This window comes from Populus nigra, chromosome 19 (genome assembly GCF_951802175.1).
Source record: "Populus nigra chromosome 19, ddPopNigr1.1, whole genome shotgun sequence".
NCBI lineage: Eukaryota > Viridiplantae > Streptophyta > Magnoliopsida > Malpighiales > Salicaceae > Populus > Populus nigra.
The window spans coordinates 6,569,411-6,594,099 of NC_084870.1; the positions used below are offsets into that span (position 1 = coordinate 6,569,411).

The 24,689-nt window shown below is 33.4% G+C and overlaps 2 protein-coding genes across 3 annotated transcripts; both read left to right on the plus strand.

Annotated features, from left to right (window-relative positions):
• Positions 1 to 1,876: 1,876 nt before the first annotated feature.
• LOC133680146 (1-acyl-sn-glycerol-3-phosphate acyltransferase PLS1-like) lies at positions 1,877 to 5,189 on the plus strand. The gene is made up of 11 exons (XM_062102967.1): positions 1,877 to 1,977; positions 2,150 to 2,272; positions 2,497 to 2,536; positions 2,623 to 2,696; positions 2,841 to 2,900; positions 3,001 to 3,078; positions 3,861 to 4,019; positions 4,242 to 4,367; positions 4,473 to 4,565; positions 4,735 to 4,824; positions 4,980 to 5,189. The coding sequence occupies exons 1-11, from the start codon at positions 1,894 to 1,896 to the stop codon at positions 5,187 to 5,189; spliced, it is 1,137 nt and encodes a 378-aa protein (XP_061958951.1). The 5' UTR covers positions 1,877 to 1,893.
• A 1,007-nt stretch (positions 5,190 to 6,196) lies between these two features.
• On the plus strand, positions 6,197 to 19,425 carry LOC133679715 (xanthine dehydrogenase 1-like). 2 transcript variants are annotated; one of them, XM_062102392.1, is made up of 14 exons: positions 6,197 to 6,606; positions 7,468 to 7,567; positions 7,684 to 7,792; positions 8,422 to 9,924; positions 10,727 to 10,969; positions 11,286 to 11,600; positions 12,449 to 12,688; positions 13,706 to 13,990; positions 14,100 to 14,321; positions 15,998 to 16,159; positions 16,905 to 17,039; positions 18,003 to 18,239; positions 18,443 to 18,616; positions 18,934 to 19,425. In XM_062102392.1, exons 1-14 carry the CDS (start codon positions 6,468 to 6,470, stop codon positions 19,174 to 19,176), a joined length of 4,107 nt encoding a protein of 1,368 aa, XP_061958376.1. In that variant the 5' UTR covers positions 6,197 to 6,467; the 3' UTR covers positions 19,177 to 19,425. The 2 variants fall into 2 exon arrangements, with proteins under 2 accessions (XP_061958376.1, XP_061958377.1); XM_062102393.1 differs by lacking the exon at positions 6,197 to 6,606 and having other exon boundaries at positions 7,480 to 7,563.
• The last annotated feature ends 5,264 nt before the right edge of the window (positions 19,426 to 24,689 follow it).

Consider the following 24,689-nt stretch of genomic DNA (forward strand, 5'->3'; position numbering starts at 1 on the left):
TTTAAAAATATTTTAAAAAATATATATTTTACAAAACTATAAAATAATTAAATTAATATTAATCAACACTCTATAATACTCAAAATGCTTGGAAAAAAGAAGAAGAAAATCAACTCAAAAAAATTTGCAACAAATAAATAACACGAGAAAATAAATTCAACTATTTTTTTTTTAAATCCTATAAATAAATCAACTAAAAATTGATCTCATATGAAAAAAAATCCTACAACAACATTCATACAATTATTAAGAACAAAAACAATTAAAAATAAAATAAAAAACAAATATAGTGAAAAAAACATGAAAAAAGAAGAAAATTTTTTCTTCACTTGATGTAGTTGCAAGTGAAACTAAGAAGAGAAAACAAATTCATAAAGTATACTAATTAAAAAAAAACTGAGAAGAAAAAATAAGAAAGGAGAAGAAGACATATCTGAGCATAGAGGAGAAGAGAAGGAATTGAGGAGAGAAAAGAAGAAAAAGAAGACAAACCAGAGCATAGAGGAGAAGAGGAGTTGAGAAGAGAAGAGAAGAAAAAGAAGAAGAAGAAAGGAGACGGGTATGTTGTGAAATTAGGGATTCTAGGCTTTTTATTGGGGTATTTTACTGACGGATAATTAAATATTAATATTTTTAATCATTCCGTCGGTGATTCCATCTGTAATATTTAATTTAAATTTTGAATTTAATAAAAAAATTTCCAAAACCGCCAAATATCACTGACGACTTTTCAATCCGTCGGTGATTCCGTCTGTAATATTTAATTTAAATTAATTTTTTGGGAAAACCACCAAATAACACCGATGACTTTTCAATCCGTCAGTGATTTTGTCTGTAAAGAACAGTAATTAACAGTGCAATTAGCAAGTGAATAGTTCCAGAGCTCTCTATAAAATACCAACGGAATGTTCCGTTGATGATTCTCTTTGTAATTAATACGATAAATAGTGTTGATAGTTTACCAACAATTTTACCGACGATATTCCGTCTGTAAAAATGACACGTCATTATTTTTTTTGCTTTATTTTAATTATTTTTTCCATTGTAATTCCCTCGGTAAATACCGAGAGAATATTTTTATCGATAAAATTCGTTGGCAATTTACCAATAAAAATATTCCCTTGATATTTTAGTTTGTATTTATCAATTTTTTAATAGTGTGAATTACATGAGGTTTAGGTTAAGACTATATTAGAGGAGTTCAATAATCAAGTTCGAGTTAGCTAAGTTGCGTACAAGTTTGAAGCTCTCGTGGTTTGAATTGGGATTGGGTTCGAGGTGTATAGAGTCAAGTTTGGAACATCAAGGATCGAGTATATATAAGGTTTTAAGGTGTTTTGTCGAGGTTAGGTGTATGATACTCCAAGGTCAGGTCAGGAGCACTCGATTTCCAAGTCCAAAAAGGTCTAGATATTGAAACTAAGGGTATTATATATATATATATATATATATATATATATATATATATATATAAAGAGCTAACAACCAAACAAGTATACAATTGTTTTAAAAACCAAATAAAAAGATTAATGAAAAAAAAATGATCTGATCAAACAATATTTTTAATATGGTATTAGACTAATAGATTGATTAAACAGTCATAAGCTCTCTAATTAAAAATAATTATGATTAATTCATATATTTTGTTGGAGAATAACTTGTTTTAACCAATAAAAATATAGTATGTTACCAACCAAAGCAGTAATTAGATGTCCATATCAACTTCTTAGCTTCAACATTTAAGTGATTGATGCCTCCTGCCTAACTTCACCTTCATCCTCCCCACCACCCCCCTCTATATATATACACCGCGCGCCCCCAGTCTCTCCGAACACTAATATTTAAAGATTAAGCTCGCTTTCTGTGCAAACATTCCGTTTAAAGTATTAGGCCATGGAAAAACTTGCTACTGTAGTTCTGTTTATGCCTTTTGGCATGTTATTCTGTCTCACAGGCATTCTCATTACTATCATCCAAGTAATGGCAACCCTGGAGCTACTTGCTTTGTGATCTTATGTGCTTGCTGCTGCTTCTTCTTTCTTTTGATAAATACTGGTTGCTTGATTTCAAGATGTTTTATAAATTATAAATCCTACATTAATTAATATTATAATAAATTATACAATCACCATGCATGCTAATTTTGCAGGCAGCTTGCTTCCTCATTATATGGCCTCTCTCAAGAAATACATACAGAAGGATCGTCGGGGCGGTGACCGAAATATTATTCTTGGAGATGGTATTTTTGGTGGATTGGTTGGCAGGTCTTGAGGTGTTCATGATCACCCCAATATTCTCCTTCATCATCTTGTCTTTTTTTTTTTAATATAATATATTGAAAAGGCTATAAAACTAATAATCAAAGTAAAATACGAGGATATGATTAAAAAAAAAACTAACTTGGAGGAATAGAAAAAAAAATTACCTAAGAGTTCTTATTACAGTATCAACAATTCAAATCCATCCCTCTAATTTAATTAATAATAATTTTTGCAGGTTCGCCTCCATACGGATTTAGAAACTTATGAGCTGATCGGTAAGGCTTTGATTACTTCAAAATAATTATCGAAGCTAGTGATTCTTGAGGAGTATTTATAATTATTGCTTGAGGGTTTTTTCCAGGCAAAGAGAATGCGCTTGTAATGCCTAATCACATCTGCGATGCTGATGTCCTCATTATGTGGCTTTTAGCCGAGGTAATGTTCAGCTAGCCAAACAAATTTTACTTACAAGTGATGATAATAAATAAATAAATAAATAAATAAATAAACATTTATTTATTATGCTTAAATAAATAAAAGCCATTGCCTGCTGAATGCATGATTTGGCTCTCCCTCCAGCGCTTTAACTGTCTCCGCGGTGCTCTAATGGTCATGAAGAAATCTTCAAAATACCTTCCCGTAAGTCTTAAATATTTAAATATTTTCACTTCGCTTTTATAATATCTCCGCTTGATTCATTCTCTGCGCCGGGTAATTCAGCTTTGAATTGTTTCTGCAGATTTATGGATGGGCAAATTGGTTTAATGGAGCCGTTTTCTTGGATAGAAATTGGGCCAAAGATGAAGGCAAATTGAAGGTATATTAATTATATGCACTGAAATTCGCTAATCTATCCATCGTTAATTAACCACAAATACAGAACTTATATAGTTTTGAAACCCCACCCTTACAAATAGAAATTATTAAAACCTATAGATTAAAACTTGAATATCTATGAAATCCTGAAGAATTTATATTGAAAAATTGTATTCATATATATATATATATATATATATATATATTAAAATCTAATTAAGAAGTTAATTAAATTTGCTTATCGGTCATTTATGATTCGAGGATTATTGATTAATATTTTAGGGCTTATTTATTTTTATGTTTCAAATTAAAGTATTATTGAAAAAAATTAAATTAAATTTATTTTTTTTATTTTAAATTAATTTGTTTTATTATTTTAGATCATTTTAATATATTGATATCAAAAATAATTTTTTAAAAATAAAAAAATATATTATTTTGATGCATTTTTTTAAAAAAATACTTTGAAAAATAATTAATATCACATTCTCAAACACCCTCTTAGTAGAAAAACAAAACATCCATTTGTTATTTTTTTAATAAAAAATAATTTAAAAAACAAGTTAGACCGAAACAAGAGTGTGTGAGTGTCAATATCCATCCTGGGATTTAAGATTCAGAACGTGTCTATAAAAAAAGGATTAAAGTCCCTTTATGGCAATAATATATATATATATATATATATATATATATATATATATATATATATATTAACTAGCACATCTAGCTACATAACAGCTTGTTAGATTTGGATTAATGTTCTGCTGGAGTGATTCCTTGCAGTCAAGTTTTCAAGAGCTTAAGGATTTCCCTGGTTCTTTTTGGTTGACTATCTTCGTGGAAGGGACTCGCATCACCCCAGATAAACTTCTAGCAGCTCAAGAATTCGCCATTTCAAAAGGATTGCCAGTTCCTAAGAACGTGCTGATTCCTCGCACCAAGGTAACCACGTAGATATTGTACCATCCTCTTGTTAAGCGGAATAATCAAGAGGAAGATCCATTATATAATTATATGGAACCCTTTTCGGTTTGCATTTGATAAGGAAAACAAATTCATGCTACTTATCCAAGAAAAAAAAACTGCTCTGGTTCCAATTTACATGATCACACCGTCAAAAGAAGTACTCTCCTTGTAACCTGTGACTCCATGTTTTGCACTTAGGGCTTTGTTTCGGCTGTACAGTACATGCGTCCATTCGTTTCAGCAGTTTATGATGTTACTGTTGCTGTGCCAGAAGGTCATCCAATCCCTTCTGTGAAGAGATTCTTTAAGAGGCAACCTTCTGTTGTAAGTTAAGACAGTGTTCAAATTTGGTGATTTTAGGAACTGAAGCACGGTCACCCTTCTGTGGTACTTTTTTAGCTGATATATGGGTGGATGACCTAATTTCAGGTGCATTTCCACATAAAACGCTATGCAACGAAGGGATTGCCCGAATCAGATGAAGGCGTTGCTCAATGGTGTAAAGATAGATTTGTGGTCAAGGTATTACATAATCATCATTGCTTGCTTAATTTTGGCTTAGCTTCGTTTTTAATTTGCTCCTAGCTCCATATATAGTTTAAGCAGAGCATGCATGTGATTGATGCTAGAGACCAAAAAAGGTGATAAAATGTTCCAAGAGAAGTCTTACCAGTAATCTCATCATTTCCAGGATGCAATGTTGGAAGAGTTTCGAGCCAATGACACATTTGAAGGAAAAGAAATTAGAGATTTTCGAATTCGACAGAAGAAGTCATTGATTGTAAGTCATCGTTCTGGCCACCTAAAAATATAAAAAGAATGTCGCTACTCCTGTTAATCTTCTTAGTTTAAATGAATGTGCAATCTCAAGTTGATCAATTGCCTTTTATTTTTCTTTTTCTTGTTCTCTGCGGGGCAAAAAAAAAAAAAAAACAGGTTGCCACCTTTCTTTCTTGCACCTGTTTCATCGGAGCAATCATGTTCATTCAAAGGTTTTCACTCCTGTCAAATTGGAAAGGAATCTCCTCGTTAGCATTTGCAGTGGCCTTTGATGCAATCCTAATGTATACTTTCATCGAGTATACAAAATTGCCGGAGCAGGGAAAAGTACAGGCAACAAACGGCCAAGTAGTCAAGCTTCATTAAGACATATATATATATATATATATATATATATATATATATATATATATATATATATATATATATATATATATATATATATATAGTAAACACTTGCATGCAGTACTGAACTTATATTTTGCTGGGGATTTTGAAATGTTATGGCCTAATGGGCATATGCTCTTATTCTGAATTTCTTCAGCCTCTTGTTAGAATAATTTGAAACTTTTTCAGGTTTACACTAGTAATTAATAAAATAATATATATTTTTATAGTAATGCCCCATATATATATCTTAAATCGATGAGTCACGAGGAATTAAATGAGATAAAAGAAATAATTAAGGACAGGAGTCTCAATTCAATGTTTACTTGGAAACTCAGGCTTTTTTTTTTGTTATGATTGATTTGATTTTATTCATAAAAGAGAAATTATATATTAGAATTGATTTAAAAATTTAAATTTTTAATTTGAGATAATTCATCAAGAAAAATTATTAATGATAAAGTTATACACACCATGTATTAAGAGTTCTCTTCCCCCAAAGTATTTCAAACTTAAATATTAGCATAAATATTCTTTGAATAATATAAATATAGTTTTTTTTTTTCTAGTGTACATTTCAAATGAAAAAAACCCATTTTGAACAAGCTATTTTAAAATATTTAATATTAATATTTTTTTAAGAAAAACCATTGAAAAAAGTTTAATTAATGAAAAAATCCTTAAATAATTTATTCAAACTAAATTATATTTTTTTAATAGAAAAGTCATTTTGGCTTTTATTTCACTACCATTCTATAGCTGCAAAATCAAGAGAGAAAAACAAAAAAATTAGTTGTTTTACTACTAGATCTCCCATATATAATATACTTAGAGATTAAAAAAAAGGAAAAAAGAAAAAAGAAAAAAGAAAAAGAAAAAGAAAAAACAGTGGTTATGAGCTTACAACAACAGGTGCTTAGTGACTTTATATATATATATATAATTGATAATGATAATATTTTTGTGGAAGCAATTTGGAAAATATAAAAAGATGTTTTCTAAAGAAAGAAAGAAAAATCATATTCCAACTTATCTTCCTCGACAGATGTTTCCAGTGAAGTAGTTATCTTGGAACCGTCATTAACAACGTCAAATGTTTGATTTTTGTCCCCCTTTCCTCCTGAAAACTGACTAAATAACTAGGAATCCAACAAACAATATAATATACATTAAGACCAATCTGATATGCTATATCTAATTGTTGCTCTTCTTCTAACCTCGAAATTGTAAGTGCTAGCGATTTAAAAAGATATTGAAATGGGTTCTTTGAAAAACGAAGAAGAAATGGAACCGATTGGAGGGGAATCATCAAAGGATGCGATTTTGTATGTTAATGGAGTTAGACGAGTGTTGTCTGATGGATTGGCCCACTTGACTCTTCTTGAATATCTTAGAGGTAATGTGACGATCTTAACAAGCTTTGTTATTGTTTGGTGTCTCAGAAAGTATAGGAAAGTTTTGAGTGTTAATTCAGCTGAACTAAGTGAAATTATTATCTGGGTTAGTCTTAGTTTTTGAAAAAAGAAAAAAGAAAAGAGATGGAGAAGGAAACACAGATGGTAATGATAAAAGGAGAAACTTTCTAATCCGAGCTTGGTTTCTTACTTATCATGTGTGTTGGGCTCAATCAATCAATAATCAATTTACCAATCAATCAGTGTTTGGTTTATGGAGTATCATTGTAAAAGAATGAAGTTTTTTAAACTGTTCATCTTGTCTGTGATTTGAATCCGATTGGAGAAGCATGTTGAAATTGGTTCGTTTAGGAGAAGAAACGAAGAGAATATAAACTTTGAATCTTTCTTATGTGAATCAGTAGCTTAATTGCTCTTTCTTGCTTGTGACCTGAACTGGGTCTGCAACAAATGTTTGTTGATTTCTAAGAAAATAGCAGAGAAGGTAACTTAGTGTGTGCTTAAGCTTGGTCAACGGATCAATTGATCAAGTAGTGTTTTGTTTCCCAAAAAATGTTGAGGGAAAAAGAGCAATGGAACTATCATATGGATCTAATTTAGATTCACTGACTAGAAAGTAGGATTGCCGTAATACCCGTGTTCTTAAGACTTTTCTTACCTTTTCCTAGCTATTAAGCTCTGTGTTGTGGTGCTTGTGATGTATGAAATAATCAACAATACAAGTTTGTGCTTGGGCATAGTTTAAAATATTTATGATTTAACTGATGTTTGTTTCTATGACTTATCTGATTTTAATCCTCTTTCTGTTTTTTTTTTTTTTTTTTTTTTTTTTGGGGTAACAGACATTGGCTTGACGGGGACAAAGCTAGGCTGTGGTGAAGGTGGTTGTGGGGCCTGCACTGTCATGGTTTCTCATTATAATAAAGTGTTGAAGAAATGTGTGTCAGTTCTCGCACTGCTACACTCTCTATCTCTTTCACTTAGTTTTGTCTAATTTTTGGTGCATTCCTCTGTCTTTAGTATCAACTTAATAACATTACCCTGATACCTATTTCCAGGCATTATGCAGTCAATGCATGCTTGGCTCCTTTGTATTCTGTAGAAGGGATGCATATAATAACTGTGGAGGGAGTTGGGAACAGAAAAATTGGCTTGCACCCAATTCAAGTAAGAATGTTGATTTTCAAATGTTATACTTTTATCATGCGCTCCTTTTTTTGTGTTGATACTGCTTATTATGACTGTTGCCTCAGATATTTTGGATAATTTAACGGCTTGAGTTTACTTGCTCTCACAGTATGTTAAGTTTTAAGCTTATAGGTCTTAAAAGCATACTGCTTGTTTTTCATTACTACCAAATGTATGTTCTCATGTAATGGATCTTATAAGTGCATCATTACTGTAAGTTACTTGTCATTGAAATGATGAAAATAAATTGAAATTGAATCTAGAATGTCCAGTTCACCGAGAGGCAGGCCACACCATCGAAGAGTGTCATACTTTGCATGAATGGCTCAAGAGAAAGTCAGAGTTCCTTGATCTACAAGAGACTTTTCCTCCTTGATAAACTGTCCAGGACTTTATGGCATGTTTTTCTTAGTCGAAAAGGAACTTAATCAAGGTCACGTAATTGCCTTAGTCACACAATTACATCAGATATATGTAAATTTGAAAACTAAATCTTATTAATCTTAGACCCAACAAGCTTTTCTATCTTGTTTTAGTAGTCTTCTACGTCACTAAATTATGCTTGATGAGGTTCTTCACTGTGTCTGCATTTCTGTAACACTCTGCAGGAATCTTTAGCTCGCTCTCATGGCTCACAATGTGGATTTTGTACTCCTGGATTTATTATGTCAATGTATGCACTGCTGAGGTCAAGTGAAGTACCACCAACTGAAGAGCAAATTGAAGAATGCCTTGCTGGAAATTTGTGTCGTTGCACTGGTTACAGACCAATTATTGATGCATTTCAAGTTTTTGCCAAAACTGATGATACATTTTACACCAATACATCTTCATCAAGTCTTCAGAGTGGTGAATTTTTATGCCCTTCAACTGGTAAACCCTGTTCGTGTAAATCAAAAAGTTTAAGTGGTGCAGGAACCTGCAAACAAAGTACTGCCAATGGAAATAAGTATGAGCCTGTCTCTTATAGTGAGGTAGATGGGAGCACATATACAGACAAAGAGCTTATTTTTCCTCCCGAGTTGTTGCTGAGGAAATTAACTGCCTTAAATTTGAATGGATTTGGTGGGCTTAAGTGGTTTCGGCCATTAAAAATTCAGCATTTGCTGGAGTTAAAAGCGAAATACCCAGATGCAAAGTTGGTGATGGGTAATACTGAGGTTGGAATAGAGATGAGGTTGAAGAGAATCCAGTATAAGGTTTTGATATCTGTTGCTCACGTACCAGAACTCAACGTCTTGAATGTCAAGGATGATGGTTTAGAGATAGGTGCTGCAGTAAGACTCACGGAACTCCTGCAAATGTTTAGAAAGGTCGTAAATGAGCGTGCTGCCCATGAGACATCATCATGTAAGGCCTTTATTGAACAAATAAAATGGTTCGCCGGGACACAGATAAAAAATGTTGCATGTGTTGGAGGGAACATTTGTACAGCCAGTCCAATATCAGATTTGAACCCTCTCTGGATGGCTGCAGGAGCAAAATTTCAAATCATTGATTGCAAAGGAAACATTAGAACAATCATGGCTGAGAATTTCTTTCTGGGTTATCGAAAGGTGGATCTTGCAAGTGGTGAAATTTTACTGTCAATATTCTTACCATGGACTAGGCCTCTTGAGTATGTAAAAGAATTTAAGCAGGCTCACCGAAGGGATGATGATATTGCAATTGTGAATGCTGGAATGCGTGTCTTTCTTGAAGAAAAAGGTGAAGATTTAGTTGTTTCAGATGCATTGATTGTTTATGGTGGGGTAGCTCCCTTATCTTTGTCTGCAGTAAAAACCAAAGAATTCATCATTGGGAAGAATTGGGATCAGGAGCTCCTGCAGGGTGCTTTGAAATTCTTAGAAATAGACATTTTTCTCAAGGAAGATGCTCCTGGTGGAATGGTGGAATTCAGAAAATCTTTAACTCTTAGCTTCTTCTTCAAATTTTTCCTGTGGGTTTCACAACAAATTAGCATGAAAAAATCCACTGGTATACCATTATCTTATCTGTCGGCTGCACAACCATTCCAGCGGCCATCAATCATGGGAAGTCAGGACTATGAAATTAGAAAACATGGTACATCTGTGGGCTCTCCTGAGATTCATCTCTCGTCAAGACTTCAGGTAACAATAGCACAGATGTTGACAATATAATTGTATCTTTTACTGATACAGTAGATGTTGGTGCATTTTTTTCTAGGTGCCTGCTTAAATGTACTGATGAAGAAGAAAATTGTACTAAAACCAATCAAATTTTTAAAAGAATTCTAATCAATGTGTTCATTACTTGAAAAGTCAACAGATGCTCATGTGATGGTTTAGGCCATACTTTTAGTTAAAGAAAAAAAGAAAAAGAAAAAGAAAGATGGTTTTGTAATATTCTGAAGCACCAATGAAATAAAGCCTACCATTCTTCTGCTGGAGGTGTTTTACTTGTCATAGTATTAAATTGTTGTCCTGAAGGCTTTGAAAAGGTCCCTGGTTCCAAGTATGACATATTTTTGTGCGAACTTGGAATCAGTGAATTTTTTTAGTTATGCCCACATTCTTTTTCTATTTTCTAATCTGGCTAGAAATCATGGAAAGTTGGAAACCAAGATCTGCTTAAAAATCGAACAGCCAATCTTTATTTTTATGGTTATTTAATTTATCTCATATGATACTCTGCTGTTAAATATTTTCTACTTCTCACATTTATATTGGATTGATTTTTTAATGTCGCAGAGCCTTGCAATCTATTGAGCACTGGGAATCTGTAGTATCTAACTGAGTTATGTCTTTCATATTGTTGGCTTCTTGTGACTCATAATTAATATAAATTTTTGACTTATCTTGATTTAGTATTATCGTATCTTATGGCACATTCTTAGTTTTTTTCTTAGAAAAGGGTACCATGATGATCTTTTTGATGTATAACTTTCTCTAGGTCACAGGAGAGGCAGAATATGCTGACGACGCACCAATGCCTTCCAATGGTCTGCATGCTGCATTAGTATTAAGCAGAAAACCTCATGCAAAGATTCTTTCTATAGATGATTCAGAAGCCAAGTCTTTACCTAGCGTTGCAGGAATATTTTTAGCCAAAGATGTGCCTGGTGATAATCACATTGGAGCAATAATTCATGATGAAGAGCTATTTGCTACACAGTATGTGACTTGTGTAGGACAGGTAAGAAATTATTTTATATCATAAATCAAAAAGTTTGTGGACTGAAAATAGTCTCGAGAATGGAAATTTGTGGACAACAAAAAACCTCTGTATTTTACATGAAGTTTAGCTCTCAGGCTTTGAATTTATAATCTCTTAGTTACTAGTCATGTTCAATTTTGTTATGGTAAAAGCTTGGATATCCAGGAGATTATCTCATGCCTGCATAAAAATTGACTTGTCCTATGATACCAAATGATACATCAACACATTGAGTTCTTGGAATGCTTTTGTACCTCCTTTGTACTCCACACAATCATGCATGTGTGTTCTACAGGTTATAGGAGTAGTTGTTGCTGATACACACGAAAATGCAAAACTAGCTGCAGCAAAAGTTGTTGTTGAATATGAAGAGCTCCCAGCAATATTGTCAATACAGGAAGCAGTTGATGCTAAAAGTTTTCATCCCAACTCAGAGAAGTGTTTGAAAAAGGGTGATGTGGATGTTTGTTTTCAATCAGGTCAATGTGACAAGATCATCCATGGGGAAGTTCATGTGGGCGGGCAGGAACATTTTTACTTGGAAACACAGAGCAGTTTGGTTTGGACAATGGATTGTGGCAATGAAGTTCATATGATTTCCTCTACCCAAGTAAGTAAACTCCGTTAAGAGTTGTTAATTTATTAACTGCAGTTCAAATCACTAAGCCATGACTGGACTGAAGTTAAAACCACCAATATACGAATTATGTATTAACATCTACCAAGGTTGTTAGCTTTGGGATTTTTGGCAGAGACTATAGGAACAGAACCTTAAGATCTTGTAGGATTGTAAAACATGAGGCTTGTAGATTGAATAATTTTAGCTTGTTATCATTATCGTTCTGTTTCTAATTGTATTATTTACGTTTATCAAGGTTGTTAGCATCGACACTGTACAGATTTTTAAGATCTTGTAGGATGATAAAAATGAGGTTCATGATATTCATTAAAACGAATCCTTCATCAGAACATGTGTTAGTTTTACCATATGTTATGACAAGAAAATGATAAATACAATTTCCATTTTGCAGAGAAAAATGGCAGTGCAATGCGTAAAAAACACGTGCACAACTTCATTTTTCCGAGTGCTGTCATTTTGCTTGGAACAATTGGTTTTTTGGTGTGCTTTGTTTTTGTGATCACTGTTATTCTTCTTGTAACTTGCTGTTTAATAGGCATGCTTGTGTAGAGTTTCCCAATGGATGCATTTTTTCCCCTTTTGAAACAATGAGTAGCTCAATGTACTATGTGAATTCATAACGTGCAATTTACATATTCAGACATATTTGTTTGCAAACTTCACCAATAGCAAAGTTCTGTCAGAACTATGTGGCTAACTGCTTCACTCAGAAGTATGTTCATAGTTACTGACCCATTCAGATGACAGTATAACCCAAAATTATTGCCTATCTGCTTCACTCTTTTCATAAATTTCATGGTGTCATCTGCTGTGTGCAGGCCCCTCAGAAGCACCAGAAGTATGTGGCTCAGGTCCTTGGCCTTCCAATGTCAAAAGTAGTTTGTAAAACCAAACGAATTGGTGGTGGATTTGGTGGAAAGGAGACAAGATCAGCTTTCATTGCTGCTGCCGCTTCTGTCCCATCATATCTATTGAATCGGCCAGTGAAACTCACATTAGACAGAGATGTAGACATGATGATAACTGGACAGCGCCACGCTTTTCTTGGAAAGTACAAGGTATTGTTTGCCAGTCAAACTGGATAACAGTGTGCATTCTTATATGTCATAGGTGGTTTCCACATTATGTTTATGTAGATATCCAGATAAGCTGTGTTTAAACTTTACTCTAAAAGTTGCTTGATTTCCTAGGTGGTGGTTTCTGCATTATGATATTGCATATCATTACACAAGGAAATTTGGGTTTTTATCATTCCCCATCAAACTTTGTGGTTTCTGAATTACCAATTTTCCTTTTGTGGCATCTCCATTGAAATCTATCCAAACTAACACAGCTAAGCATGTGTCCATTAGCCTGGATCCCCACTTTGCTAGAGAATCACTTAAACCCCATTTGAATGGGCAATCTCTCTCTTGGAAAAAGTCTAAAAGATGGCCTTTCACAGCTGATTCCCAAAGTGACATTGATGCATGTGTTTATTTGTGAGATATTTATTAACAGATACACAAAACTGCAAGGTGGAAGTTTGAATCCAACAAAATGGCAAAAATGATTTCTTTATTTCCTATTCCAACATTTAGATTGCCTATTTATGATCAAGAGGGATGGGCTTAAATGATCCGTATAGCTGATCCCAACTAGTTTGGGAGCTTAGTTGTTGTTGTTGTTGCTGATGTTGATGATGATGGAGGTGTTCTCTGATCTAAATACAGAGTTGTTAAACGAAGACAGAAGAGTTTTCCAAGGATCTTGTATGTTGTTACATATTTATAATGAATTTTTCTTCCCTTGACATAATTTTACTCTTGATTTAGAAAGTATAAAATAGGAATGAAAGACGAGAAAATGAAATGGACCAGGACAATATGAATATATAGAAGGGTACTGTACTACCACTTTGTTTCAAAGAAAAAACTAGGAGAGGAGGATGGAAAAAGACCTTACTCCCTGTGCATCTTGACCTCATTAATATCATTTGCCTTTCATTTTACTGAAGTGATTTTATATTTCTCGTTGTTTTTGTGGAGTGAAGTTTAACAGAACAAAAGAACTGATGGAGTAAATACTTCATTCAGGTTGGCTTTACAAAGGAAGGAAGATTGCTTGCTCTGGATCTTGAAATCTACAATAATGCTGGAAATTCATTAGACCTGTCCCTTTCTGTCCTTGAACGTGCAATGTTCCATTCTGACAATGTGTATGAGATACCAAATATCAGGATACTAGGAAGGGTTTGCTTCACTAATTTTCCCAGTCACACTGCTTTCCGAGGATTTGGAGGTCCTCAAGGTATGCTTATAGCTGAGAATTGGATTCAAAAGATTGCCGTGGAGCTTAACAAAAGCCCAGAAGAGATAAGAGTATGATATGCAATCTTGTTGATTTTTCATCGTTTTACCTGCGGTTTGTAACAACTATCCTCACAAGTTTTCATGTTTTTGTTTTCTTTTTTAATAATTGAATCTCCAGGAAATTAACTTTCAAGGTGAAGGATCAATATTACATTACAGCCAACAACTTCAAAACTGTACACTCGGTCAGCTCTGGAATGAATTGAAGTTATCTTCTGACCTTTTGAGGGCTCATGAAGATGTTAGGCAATTTAATCTTCAGAATCGGTGGAAAAAACGTGGTGTTGCAATGGTTCCTACAAAATTCGGCATTTCGTTTACAACAAAGTTCATGAACCAGGTATTGGCTGAAATTATATTATTGAAGTTGGTTATGTAACAGGATATATGTGTTTCTCTTTTGTCAGCCTTGTAAATCTTCCAAAACTAAGATAATCTTTCTTTCTACCTGTTCGTATATTGTTCCTATTGATTTCAAATTTGCTTGTCGGATCAAACTCATCCTACCCCATTTATTTCTGTGGGTCATCAATAGCAATGCAATATTACATAACAGTAGGCTTTGATAGGTTGAGCGGCAGATTCTTTAATAGATTATGATTCTATACTAAGTTGTTGCTTAACATGCTATATAGTAAGATTTCTTGCATTAAACTACGTTGACTATCCAAAATATCAGTTTTTTATGTTTCAAACTGAAATTAAAATTTGGATAAAGTTCATGGTGAAGTCGTGAAAAACTTCAGACGGAAAATGGGCTTTCCATGGCTGGTCCTGGGCTGGGTTGTTCCTGGAAAACCATTCCCTGTTAGGATAGGAACCCTCCGATACTTGAATTAGAAAGCAAAAGAGGAGAAAATAATGCAGAGGAAGAAAAAATGAAGGTCTAGAGCTTGCGTATCTGGGTGTAGCCTATGCATGGTGTGTGGCTTTGTGTGTCTCTGCGTGTCTCTGTGGCCAGGATGAAATCTGGTTTTTCCATGGTGATAGAGTGTATTTATATACCCAGTCTTTGAATTTTTTTTTATAAAGAGGCAGATGTATCATTAGTGAAAAAATTGGTGCTGGACATTGGTTGTGAAGCTGATAATCTATTGGCTAGCTTGGTGGCTCATTAGTTGTTGTGCCATATTGTGGTTGTTGTGCCATTGGTGGAGATGATGGCTAACTGTTATGGGCCTGGTGTAGCAATTGGTGTAAACGCTGACCGAGTAGATAGAAAATTTTGTGAGCGCATAAAAATTGTGTGTGCATGTGTGCTGCATAGAGAAATTGTTGGAGAACAAAAATACAAAATGTGTGCCAGACAGCCTGGTTTGGCAAGAAAAAAAAGGGAGGAGAGAGAGAAGAGAGAGAAAAAGAGAAGAGAGTAGTGAGAGAAAAGAGAGAAAGAGAGACCAAGCTGGTCACTTGGGCACGGCCCAAGCAACGATCATTTCATTTTTTTGTGTGAAAATTCTGCCCCATCAGTTCATATTTGAAGGAGATCAATGCTAAATATATATTGCACCTGACTTCAATAATTGAAATCTTTTGATACCTAGTCGTTTAGCAGTTATAATCTATTTAAAATTATCCTCTATATCTTTTATTTTGTTTCTCTTATGTAGATGATAGAACCATAGATCAGATGTTAAACTTGCAAAATGTTCATTTTCATTGAACATTTTGTCTCATCTTAGCAATCTGACACATACTAGTGTGATTAGAAAATTTTCTTTACAATTTCCACAAATCCATGACTGTCATGTGTCACTCAGCTCATTGAGCTCTTGTAGCCTCGGACTCTTGACCAACTAACAGAATATGCAACTATCTAGTACCATCATAAATGGTCAAATGATAGGTACAGAACCTATCTCTAAATGCAGTCCAACACAGCTACTGGATCATCAAACAGAATGGTTAAGTTTTTCCTGACTTGTCGATTGTCCATGTTAGTTCAGACTCATGTAGTGTATTTTTTAAGTAAATTTGCAGGACCCTGATTGTCTAACCTTCTTCTTAAATATGCAGGCAGGTGCACTTGTTCATGTCTACACAGATGGAACTGTTTTAGTTACACATGGAGGTGTTGAGATGGGCCAAGGTTTACATACAAAAGTTGCTCAAGTTGCTGCTTCTGCTTTCAATATTCCTTTAAGTTCTGTGTTTATATCAGAGACAAGTACTGACAAGGTATCTAGATACTGCAACCTGAGGCTTGATATTATTCTAGTTTCAGTGACCTTAGAATTATAGGTGGGATGCTCTTGTATGGAATTTAACTGTGGCATGCAGATTAAGAGTTCAATATGGCATGGCCCTTGTGTCTGTGATTTTTTTATTTTTTTTTACTTTTGTGTTCTGTGTGTTGGGGGTGGGGAGGCTTAAATTGCACATCGAGTATGGACTAATGCAAGATGTAATGAGTGTGACATATGAGAAGTGTCATCAAGACCAGAAATAACTTACTTTGTCAATTCATTTCACGCATACTGGTGGAGCAAGAGGTAGTGCCAAAAAACTCGCAATTTTTAAGCAGTCTTTTATTACAGCTTAATGTAGCTAGAGGATAGGATCTTCCCTCTTTTAGTTTTAGAAATATCTGTCAAATTGTTACTGCTGCTTCCCAATAAATACTCTCCAGCTTTTATTTTGCTTTATTTCTTTGTTCTTGTCATTTTTTGTCAGAAGTATGCATAAAATTTTTGAGATCAGAAAAATTACTGATTGATCACACTGGAGCCTGACATTCTACACCAAGTTTGGAAAACATAACTTGGGATTCGTTAATAATGCTCTTATTGAACTCTCTCATTCTTATATGCTGATTTAGAGTAGCAATAAAGTAATAAAATCCTTTCCATAAATATTTGAATACAGATAGTCGATGCTTATTCCTATCTATTTGTTTGTGGTTTTGCATTTTTCACCAAATCAGGTACCTAATACATCACCAACAGCAGCTTCTGCAAGCTCTGATTTGTATGGAGCAGCAGTTTTGGATGCATGTGAGCAAATAAAGGCACGAATGGAGCCTGTTGCTTTAAAACATAATTTCAGCTCGTTTGCTGAGGTAATGTACTAATGTTGCTTTTATGGTTTCTCCACATTCATCTTTGTGCTCCTTCTGTAAAGACATCAATGCTCTATTTGAAGTCGCATCTTCCTACTTAGTGCCCTCAATTTTTATTTTATTTTTATTTCTTTTCAGTATTCTATGTGCTTCAAGTACATTCCCTTTTTGCATCAAGACATCCCTTCATATTTCATTTCCATACCTTTTAGTGCCATGTCTATACCTTTGTGAAGCAAATGGATTCACTGATCAGCTAGCACAGCAAGGACTTAACAGAACTGATGACTTCGTTTCTTGGATTTGAATTTGATTACTGGATTTTAAAATTTCATTTTTTCATGTCTTCAGAATTTTCTCATAAAGTTCTATACCTGTTGTACCCTCTCTTTATTGTGTGGCCTGTTTCAGTTCCAAGCTAGTGGGGTGCATTTCAACAATATATTTCTCATTTTTTTTTTTTAATAAAAAAAAGGGTACCTTTCTGCTTCAGGCCTATACCATTGCATGGCCACATAAAAGGCTTGTTGCCTCAGCATAAAACTTTGTAGCTGTGCATGCATACAATTAAATAAACGAGAACATTACTTTAATCTTGATCACAGACCAGCTCTTGAAGAGCTGGTATACGGGTCATTCCAGACCCTGATTCTCAGGAGGGAACAATGTTACCTTATATGGAACTATTGTATAATAAAACACAGAATACGTTTCTCAAAGTCAAATGGTAAAACTAATAACGATGTTTTGAGGCCAGAATTGTATGGAACATGGAGTTATTTAGAAGTCTAGACTGAAATTTTGAATCAATCAGCAGATGGTAGATGCATATTTGTAGTATTTAGAAAGATTCTGATTACTTTGATCTATTAATAGCTTAATGGAATGAATCGATGTAGGTTACTTGATTATTATGACCAGTATAATATGAGGAAATTTATTTTGTATTTCAATTTTCCACAGCTGGCTGGAGCCTGCTACATGCAGCGAATAGACCTTTCAGCTCATGGATTCTACATTACACCTGACATTGGCTTTGACTGGACAACTGGTAAAGGAAACCCATTTAATTACTTCACCTACGGGGCTGCATTTGCTGAGGTTGAAATTGACACGTTGACGGGAGATTTCCACACAAGGACAGCAAACATTATACTGGATCTTGGTTACTCTATCAATCCAGCCATTGACGTTGGACAGGTGCCTTTCCTTTAACTTCTGCTTTCAATTGGGATTTCATCATCCATAATAAACTACATCCACCATACAATTTATGTTTAACAGTTTTTTAATGTCCTTGTACAAAACTCTGAGAACTGAGGCATTGAATTATTGCCTTTTATGCCAGTAATCATGTATATGTTCGCTTATAAATTTATTGTATTCATTCCAATTGAATTCAGATTGAAGGAGCATTTGTACAAGGTTTGGGATGGGTGGCCATAGAAGAACTTAAGTGGGGAGATGCAGCACATAAGTGGATCCCCCCTGGCTGTTTGTATACAAGTGGGCCTGGAAGTTATAAGATTCCTTCCATGAATGATGTCCCGTTCAAATTCAGCGTTTCACTTCTCAAGGTATATTTTTCACCATTCCTCTGTTACTGGATGGTTCAGATATCACTTCCTTGTTCCTTTATGGTGCTTCTGGCGTTCATCATCTCTGTTTTCCTAAATGTCATAAGAGATTGGATCATGTCTGTTATTTCCATTTGATGTCAAAGTGATTACTGGTATTATGGTTGCAATGCTATAATTAAATCCAGCCGATATACATTCCAGATCTTCTAGTTTTTTCATTAACTTGATAGTCTAAGTTTCCCGTTATAGAAAAGCTTAATTTAAAGATTGAATTTAAAAATACTTTCTAACTTATTTCTCCATTTTGGTTTAAGGGTCATCCAAATGTAAAGGCTATCCACTCATCTAAAGCTGTTGGTGAGCCTCCATTTTTCCTGGCTTCAGCTGTCTTTTTTGCCATCAAAGATGCTATTATAGCTGCAAGAGCAGAAGTTGGGCATCATGAGTGGTTTCCTCTAGATAATCCAGCAACACCTGAACGTATCCGGATGGCTTGCTTGGATGAATTTAGCACTCGATTCATAGACTCCGACTTCCGTCCCAAGCTTAGTGTCTGAGTTCTATCGTGAATCACACTTTTCGTTCCATTTTTCGCATACCATGATCATGCCAATTTGTTCGTTCTTCTGCAAATCTCCTCGCATTGCTTGATACAAGATATGACATGGACAACGGTGAAATCAGTTAGCATGAAACCATGTGTAAAACATGCCAGAACATGTTTTCTTCAACTTAAATCATAAATTACTGTTACTTGTGTAATTGAAAAATAAAAACGAAGAGCAAATAAAAGGATTATTTTCCTATATGATGAGCCAGTTGCGACTTATGGAGAAATTTTATAATTAACCTTGCAGGCTTGCATTGTCATCTTTTCCCTAGCATGATGAACAAAATTGATGCTGTCAGTTCGATTGTAGTTGTGTATTAAAATATACACACACGGGGTCTCAACCGTGAAGCATGTTATTGTCAAAAAGAGGGGGGGAAATGAAACAGAATAATCCTACCGGCATATCAACTTTGACGGCATCTTCGATGCAACGGTTTTCCCCCGCTGCCACCACAATCGCAGGCTCTTCTCTTGGTGTTTCTTGATGAACTAAGATCTCAAATGTTTAAAAAATCTATTTCGACTACTTACCTTTTCCATCCAAGTTGCTTGTACGTGCATGAGTTGCATATTAGGGTTAAAACATTTCCCTTGGTAAAAGGGGGAAGAAAACCATTATCAGACTCAATTAAATTTGTGAGAACAGTTTTGTGTGATTAATTCTTGCTCACCTGCTCTCTATGCATAATGCTTCCGTTTTCATTTAATTTGGGTTAAATCCTGAACAGGAATAGTGGAATTGAAATGAATTGGAAGGATAACTGTATAAACAATAAAAAAAAACGAATTTTTTTTTTCCTGTTGTAGAAGAGAGAAAAAATAAATCTAAATCATCACCTGTAATCATTCTTTTATTCCTTCTTAAATCTCTTTTTTCAAGAGAACAATCAAAGCATACGCATGCAGTAATAGTATTCGTTAGAAAAAATTTCATGAAAACTGGGAATTTGCAAATAGCAAATTGCAAGGACATGGTCAGTACATACTACATACTCCCACCATGAATTTTTTTTATAATCCTTCAGTAGAATTAGTCCTCTGTTTTGGCCAAATCTTGAAAATGATTCCGGCATACGACCCATTCAGAGTCTGCACCGACTAGTATGCACGGTGGTTATTTTCCCTCTCTTCCCAACTTGTTACCTATCATATGGACTCATTAAATGTTACAACAAGTCCATAATGTTGCAAATCAGAAGTATTTAGTCTGAAAATTCCCTGACCTTCAAGTAAAAACAGAAAGATGGAAGTTCGCAGCAGTTCCACGTAATGTCTGTCAATAGGGATTGCCATTTGCATGGTAGTGAAGTAGAAGCCACAGAGAGGGAAGATGGTGCAGAATTCATCCCACCGTTCATAGAATGATCAAATACTAACAGCAATTTGACTTTAAAATCAAACCGGTTAAATACTTGCTTGTCATGGATCAGGTTTCATATATCTGTCATGTGGAGCGAGCCTGGTGGAAACCCGTTTTCCTGTTCTTTTTCCTAATGTTGACAAAAATGCAAGAACATGGGAATAGTTTTGGGGTTTGTTAGAGGTTGGAAACATTAAACAACAATAAAAATATATATGCAGTAGTTGAGGCCATTGCTATAAAAACTGGAAACTTTGCAGGCATTTCCATCTCCAAATTAGTATTGAACTACGAGTTGTGGGATCGAATTGAAGAGTAGCCAATTTTGCCTGACATGGCCAACTGTTAGATAAAATCCTAGTTATTAGAATACTTGTTTAATTAGATAATTATATTCCTAGTTACATTATGATAGTTAGAGGAGCAATCTCCTTGTAAATATAAGGGTCAACACATTCAGAATTTGAGTTGACAAAAGAGGATGGTGTGTTAAGAGTGATTAATCAATAAAGATTGGGAGGTTAATCCAAATATTTGTGTGTTTTGTTTCTAACAATTCATATCAGAACCTAGGTTAATTATGTGAGAAAACACAGCAGCTTTAATTTGTAATCACACCAGCCTTATTGAACAAGCAAGCCTTCAAGCAGATCAAGGCAGAAGCAGCAAACAAATTGAACCAGCAGCAAGTTTCTTCATAGCAGCAGCGCCACAGCAGCAGTCCTCCCAGCAACAGCTCAGTTCGAGCAGCTGTCTTATTCACAGCAGTAGCAGAAGGAGCAATAGAAAATTCTCATTCCAAGACAATAAATAAGACCTCAAAACTCGCAACAGAGCAGACGAAATTGTAGCGCAAGAAAAGTAGTTCTTTTCTGCTCGTGGAGTAACATGAACCAGCAACGTTGAAGTGTTTCTCCCTAGCAGTAGCTCAGTACAGTTGTTTTAGAAACAAGCGGAGGGCAATAGAGCATCAATTCTTTTTTTAGCAAAGACAACAGAAGTTTTTTAGTCATTTCAGAAGGATGGGTTCTAATACAAAATTTATGGATTGTTCAGAGTACAAATTTGACGGAAAAAACAATTTTGAATATTGGAAAATTCAGATTCAATCTTTCTTATGAGTATATTGACGCTTGGGATGTTATTGGGAATGGAGTTCCAAAGTCAATGAATTTGCAAAAAAACAAATTGAGCCAAGAAGAAAAATCAAGAAGCCCAATATCACATCTTTCAAATCATGAATGGTGAAACTGTACAAGAAGCTTGGGATATTTTAAACAAATCTTAGAAAGGTTTGGATAAAACAAAGAAGGTAAAGTTATATACTTTATGCATAGTCGCATAGAGTTTGAGCTTCTACGAATTAAAGACAATGACACTACTGAAAAGTATTTTTTATGAAAATAAAAATTAGTTAATCAAATGAAAGTTAAGGGAGAAAAAATGTCAGATGTTCTAGTCATGGAGAGAATTCTTTGAAGCATAACTATTCATTTTGAGTATGGGGTAGAAGCAATTGAAAAATTAAAAGATTTAAATAGGATATCAATTAATGAATTACGAGGCTCTCATAAGCTTCACTTGAAAATTCAAAGAAGTCTGCAATAGCTATTGAGGATGCATTGCAATCTCAATTGAACATGATGATCAAGGAGGAAATCTTAAACAAAATTGAACACATTCAACGTGGTTAAAATAGTAGAGGTAGAGATAGAAAAAATAACAATTTTGATCAAAGACAAGGATACAAAGAAAAAATAAATAATAGAAGTGGAGGAGATTCAAATCAGCATGACAAGTCTTAAATTAAATGTCATAAATGTCAAAAATATGGTCACTATAAAAAAATTATAAGTCTAATATTCAATGTTATTACTGTAAAAGGTCTGACTATTATCAATATAAGTGCAGGCTTAAAAACTCAAATAATAGAAAGATGTACGATAAATTTATGGAGACTAATAAAGATGCTCTTGAGACTTTGTTTTTAGCAAGTCATAATATAGAAAAGAAAGAAGATGTGTCTTTATTCCCATCTTATGAGCGAGAAAAACAACAAGGGCAAATTTGAAAGCAAATAGGAGTTGACTAATAAAGAAAAAGAGAAGCTAAGAAAGGAAGCTGAATGCGTCGCTGAAGAGAAAGAAGTTATTTCTAGGTTACTAAAAAATAAGAATCATAACCTTAAACTATTGAGGAAAGCTATACAAAATTAATATAAGCAAGATGTTGAGTTAACTAATTGTAAACATGAAAATTTTATGAATAAAATAAAGCAAAAACGCATTGAATGATTCAAAAGGAACAAGAGAGAATTAGAGGGCAATATTTATAAAAGACGTTGACAGATAGAAAACTATTTAAATGATAAAGAAAAAGCTTTTAAGCTAGAAAATAGAAGCGAGCTTCCACTTATTGTTTTTCTAAGAGTAATTGTTAGATAAAATCTTTATTCATTTAGAAATCCTAGTTCATATAGGAATCTTTCATAAAAATATATTATTTTTTTATTGAAATGATTTAGGAGTGTTTGAGTTAAGAGATTGATTTATTGATATTATAAATATGTTTATTAGGTTTTTTAGCTGGAAATAACTTGAAAAATAAATTTTTAAATCCAAAAACCATAACTTAATTTGGAAACTAAACAAACATATCACACGCTGTCTATTTCTATCTCTTTTTCAAAAAAAAATAGAGAAGATAAACTATTTTGGAAAAAAAAAAAAAAAAGGTCATGCTAGAGCCTCACCCCGTGCATGGCCTTTTCTTGAAATGGGTCAAGCATGCTAGGTCTTCCAAGCTTGCACCTAGCCTTTATATATATTTGGCTTGTTATGACTTTTTTTATTATTTTTTAGATTAAATTTTTTTAAAATAATAACTTTGAAATATATTAAAAATATCATTTTTAAAAATAATATTATATTTTCTTATAAATTATTGAAAGCAATTTTGGATAGCCCTTCATAATTTGTATTTGATTTTTTTTCCTTTTCTACACATTTTTTATTATTATTGCATGATTATATATATATATATATATATATATATATATATATATTAAGACATTCATGGCATAATAATTATTTATATGATTCTAATAATTTTTTCTTTAAAAAATAAATATTCTGATAAAAAAAATTTCCAGAAAGAAATCACATTAATATATAATTTTTAATTAAAAATATTCTTTTTCTACGTTTATTCCAGATGATTCATAATCTTTTGAATATTTATTCTAACAGTCTTTGATTTTTATTAATTTTAATTTTAATTAAATATCTTCTTTTTATGTATTTTTTTTACTTTGCATTAATTCTTTTATTTAAATTAATAACCTTTTTCTTATTTTTTTATTTCACATGTTTAAAGTAGTAGGGTTTTTTTGTATTTTTATAATGTTTCAGAGATATTATTGTAATTTATTTTTAATTTATTCGTATATTTTTTATAAATAAAATATATTTGTATGATGTATTTATATAAAAAAAATTAATATGGAAAAATAACCTTTAATGTAAAAAAATAGAAAAGTATAAATTAAAAAGAAAAATCAGGATTAAAATCCATGTTTTACTTAAAAAAATAAAATTATTAGCATTAAGAACTATTTTTCGGTTTATCAATTTATTATTTAATTTATATTGTTTTTACACCATCAGCATAATCTTCTACCACGTAAAACAAAGCAACTCCAGGATTTTATAAAATTTCAACCCAACTGTCCAAAACGTTCACTGTGATTACAAACAAGTTGTGAGGGCTTGATTATTCCTTAATATTATGAATTACCATTTTTCTTCGTTTTATTCTAATTATGTTACTTGGAAAATGTTTTTTCAACTTTTAGAAAGAGATTCGAATAAAAATTAAACTATAATTAGAGTTAAACTGTATAGAATTGGATTATAAATTTTGCTAAAAAGCCCTATAGCTCCCTCCTACCTCATGATCCCCCCCTCTGTTCATCGCGAAACACCAAATTACTGAAATGATCATCAGACAATCATTTTCAGAGCACCCCTGACTAGTTTTTATTCCTGTCCTGTGAAGGTTTAGGCCGCTGTTCCCAATATAATCCAATCTCAAATGGC